We start from the raw sequence: 2,982 nt of genomic DNA, 5'->3' as shown, positions 1-2,982 counted from the left end.
ATGAATGTTTTTGTGGAATTTCATACGTTATTAAAGACCCAGTAACTAAAACATCATGTGGGGTACATAAATGTCATTTGGTAGTAATATTTGTTCATATATTTACAATGTGGGGTAACTAAATGTTATTTTTTGTTTTACAAATTTATTTTGTTAAACTTCAGACCTTCAGATTTTCTTGAATGAATTATTCATTATTAATTAAAATGTAATTATTTCTATCTTATTCAACGTTTAAAGATCCAACCGTATATTACGGCTTGCACGAGCTACAGCAGGAAATTTCCAGAAATCAAGTTTTAAATCCAAGGTTGTTGTCCTTCTCAAGTGATCGGGTAAGTAAACAGAATTTGTAGCATTGGTTGCTTTTAGAAACTAAAAATATTTCTCTTTCATAGATGATCGATTTGCAAAAACTAACTTCATGAGCAAAAAACGTATCCAGTGTTCTGAAGGTTTTTACACCTGCTTCTGTGATGTTTTTCCGTTAATATCCCGTTAGTTTGCACGTGCCTGTCTCATTTTTACAGAATATACACAGCACGTTTACTTTCATGTATTTAGTTGGTGAATCACAGTTGAATATTTTAGTATTATTTACCTGAAAAACGACATAACATTTTAAACTGAGAGCTACATTTTTTTATCACTTTCATTGAATTTTTTGTTTAAAAGTTTCATTTTTACTTTAGTTGAAGGAAAACGCCGAATACGTCGTTCTGTTGACAGCTCGGAACCGCCTAGGGGCACAGACTTACATTCCTACGGTACACACAGTTCGTCGTACCTCCAAATCCCTAGCTCTAACACTCGTGGGTCCTACACTTGTTAACCCTCATAGTGACGTCACCTTTACTGTACTGATTGACGTCTGCGCAAGTGTAAATCTGACATCATCGAAACTTCAAGTAAGCCATAGAGTCGTTTTACAACAATTTCAAGTGATTTTGAAAGAAAAAATATTAAGTTCTTCAGATAATTGTAAAAATAGATCTTAAGATTTTTGATAAGATTATAATAATTGTGAAAGCAAAGCCATTAATGTCGTGTGACGCTCATCCTGGGTTTGTATTTAATCAACCATCAATAGCCTCCAGTGGCATGTCTGCGGACTTACAACACTAGAAACCGGGTTTCGATACCCGTGGTGGGCAGAGCACAGATAACCCATTGTGTAGCTTTATGCTTAATTACAAATAAGCAAAAATCATCAATACAAGATTTACAGGAGTGACATTCAAATTCTACTAGCTGATTATAGAAGCCCAAGAGTTGGCGGTGGGTGCTTTTGACTAACCTTCCTTGTAATCTATTGACTTAAAATTAGAAATTACTAGTGCCAGTCGTTCTGGTGTCATAAGTAACAACTACAAGAACATAATTTTAAAAATATGCGTATAACCCTTACTCAACATTTTTGTAGTGGACTCCAAATTATTTTGTTCATAAAAACTTTTTAAAATATATTATTATACTCAGACGCTGCCACTGAATTACCACAGTAGAAGGAATCATAGTAGTGTTACGACAGCGGAGGTCACGTGACGCTAGTAACACGTCATATTCTCGAAGCTTCGTGAATCCTCGGGAGGTTACTAGATTTCGGTATTCTTTCATATATAAGACGGTCAAGACGTGACGGCAACAATGTAATGTGTAATTGAACTGCGGACAGAGAGAGACGTATTGTTGAGCACGTGAGACGTTCGTTGTGAATTATAGCGTTTGTTATAGCGTGACTGTGGAAATTAAGTGTAGTGCAAAGTTGTATTTAGAGAGAATAAACCAGTTTTATTTAAGAAAGGACTTGTATCGCTAAAGTTTCTTCAGAAAGAAATTATACGAAAAATTAACTAGCGATCGGAGGCATAACAGTATTATTAAAAATGTTAAAAGTATTAGCTTTGCTCGACTGGTCAAAAACTCTGCCTCCCCTTCCTTCAGCGAGCTTTGTTCACCAAAAACCCCTTTATAGTAAAATAAAAACAATCACACACTGAGAAAATAAAAACAATTTTCATGTACATTTTCAAAAAATCTAAAAAATGGTGCAATTTAATTTAAATTAACTGCTAATATGACTGTTACACATAAACACACAAATAAATTGACACGTGGTTTTTTAACATAGTGTTAGACAGCGGAAGTCTTGTGACGCTGGTAACACGTAATGAGTTCTAGAAAGAACGGGAAACATCACGAATAATCCAGTATTTGCTAGGCGCCCTCCATTCTTGTATATAAGTGCGCCAGATAAAGCGAAATTATTAATCGGAATTAGAATTGCAAACAGGCAGAGACACAGACGTACAATTGAGTCAAGTAAAGTACGTGAATCGTGGTTAATTATAGCGTGAGTTTAAGTTAAAGTGACTGTGGAAATTAAGTGTATTGCAAAGTTGAATTGAGAAAGAATAAACTAGTTTTATTTAAGAAAGGACTTGCATCGCTGAAATTCTTCAGAAAGAATCTCTACAGAAAATAAACAAACGACCAGAGACGTAACAAATTGGTGTGAGGAGTGGGATTGAAAAAAAGAAAAGAAAAAGAAGATGAAAACGAGAAGTGGCAAATCAAACTACAGCTTAGCAGATTTGATGGCAGCAATACAAGAACAGCAAAAGAAACAAGAAGAACGAGGAAAGAAACAAAAAGAACGCGAAAAGAGACAAGTAGAGAGATTACAGCAGTTGTTGGAGGAAAAAGAAAAGAAACAAGAAGAACGAGAAAAGAAACAAGAAGAGAAATTACAGCAGTGGTTGGAGGAGAAAGAAAATAAACAAGATAAGAGATTACAGCAATGGCAACTGGAACAAGAAAGGAAAATCTCCAACAACTGAGAAAAAGCCAGAGTACACAAATGCAAAACATTAGTAAATTTCAAAGCTAATTAAATACATTAAAGGATGATTTATTGTCTTTTACACAAGAAAGATACATTAATCATCGATTTAATCAGCCCCAGACAACGGCAAGACCGTT

General features: G+C 34.7%; 1 protein-coding gene across 1 annotated transcript in view; it reads left to right on the top strand.

Moving 5' to 3' along the window:
- Positions 1-2,982, top strand: part of LOC106464563 — a gene marked incomplete at its 3' end in the record, with an annotated part of 66,575 nt that overhangs the window by 32,469 nt on the left and 31,124 nt on the right. Inside the window, exon 5 of the mRNA XM_022392301.1 lies at positions 693-908. Within this exon, the coding sequence (XP_022248009.1) occupies positions 693-908 (216 nt within the window). The remainder of the gene's footprint in view (positions 1-692; positions 909-2,982) is intronic.

This window comes from Limulus polyphemus, unplaced genomic scaffold (genome assembly GCF_000517525.1).
Source record: "Limulus polyphemus unplaced genomic scaffold, Limulus_polyphemus-2.1.2 Scaffold1689, whole genome shotgun sequence".
Taxonomy (NCBI): Eukaryota; Metazoa; Arthropoda; class Merostomata; order Xiphosura; family Limulidae; genus Limulus; species Limulus polyphemus.
The sequence above is the reverse complement of the archived record's forward strand: the minus strand, read 5'-3'. Positions and strand labels throughout refer to the sequence as shown.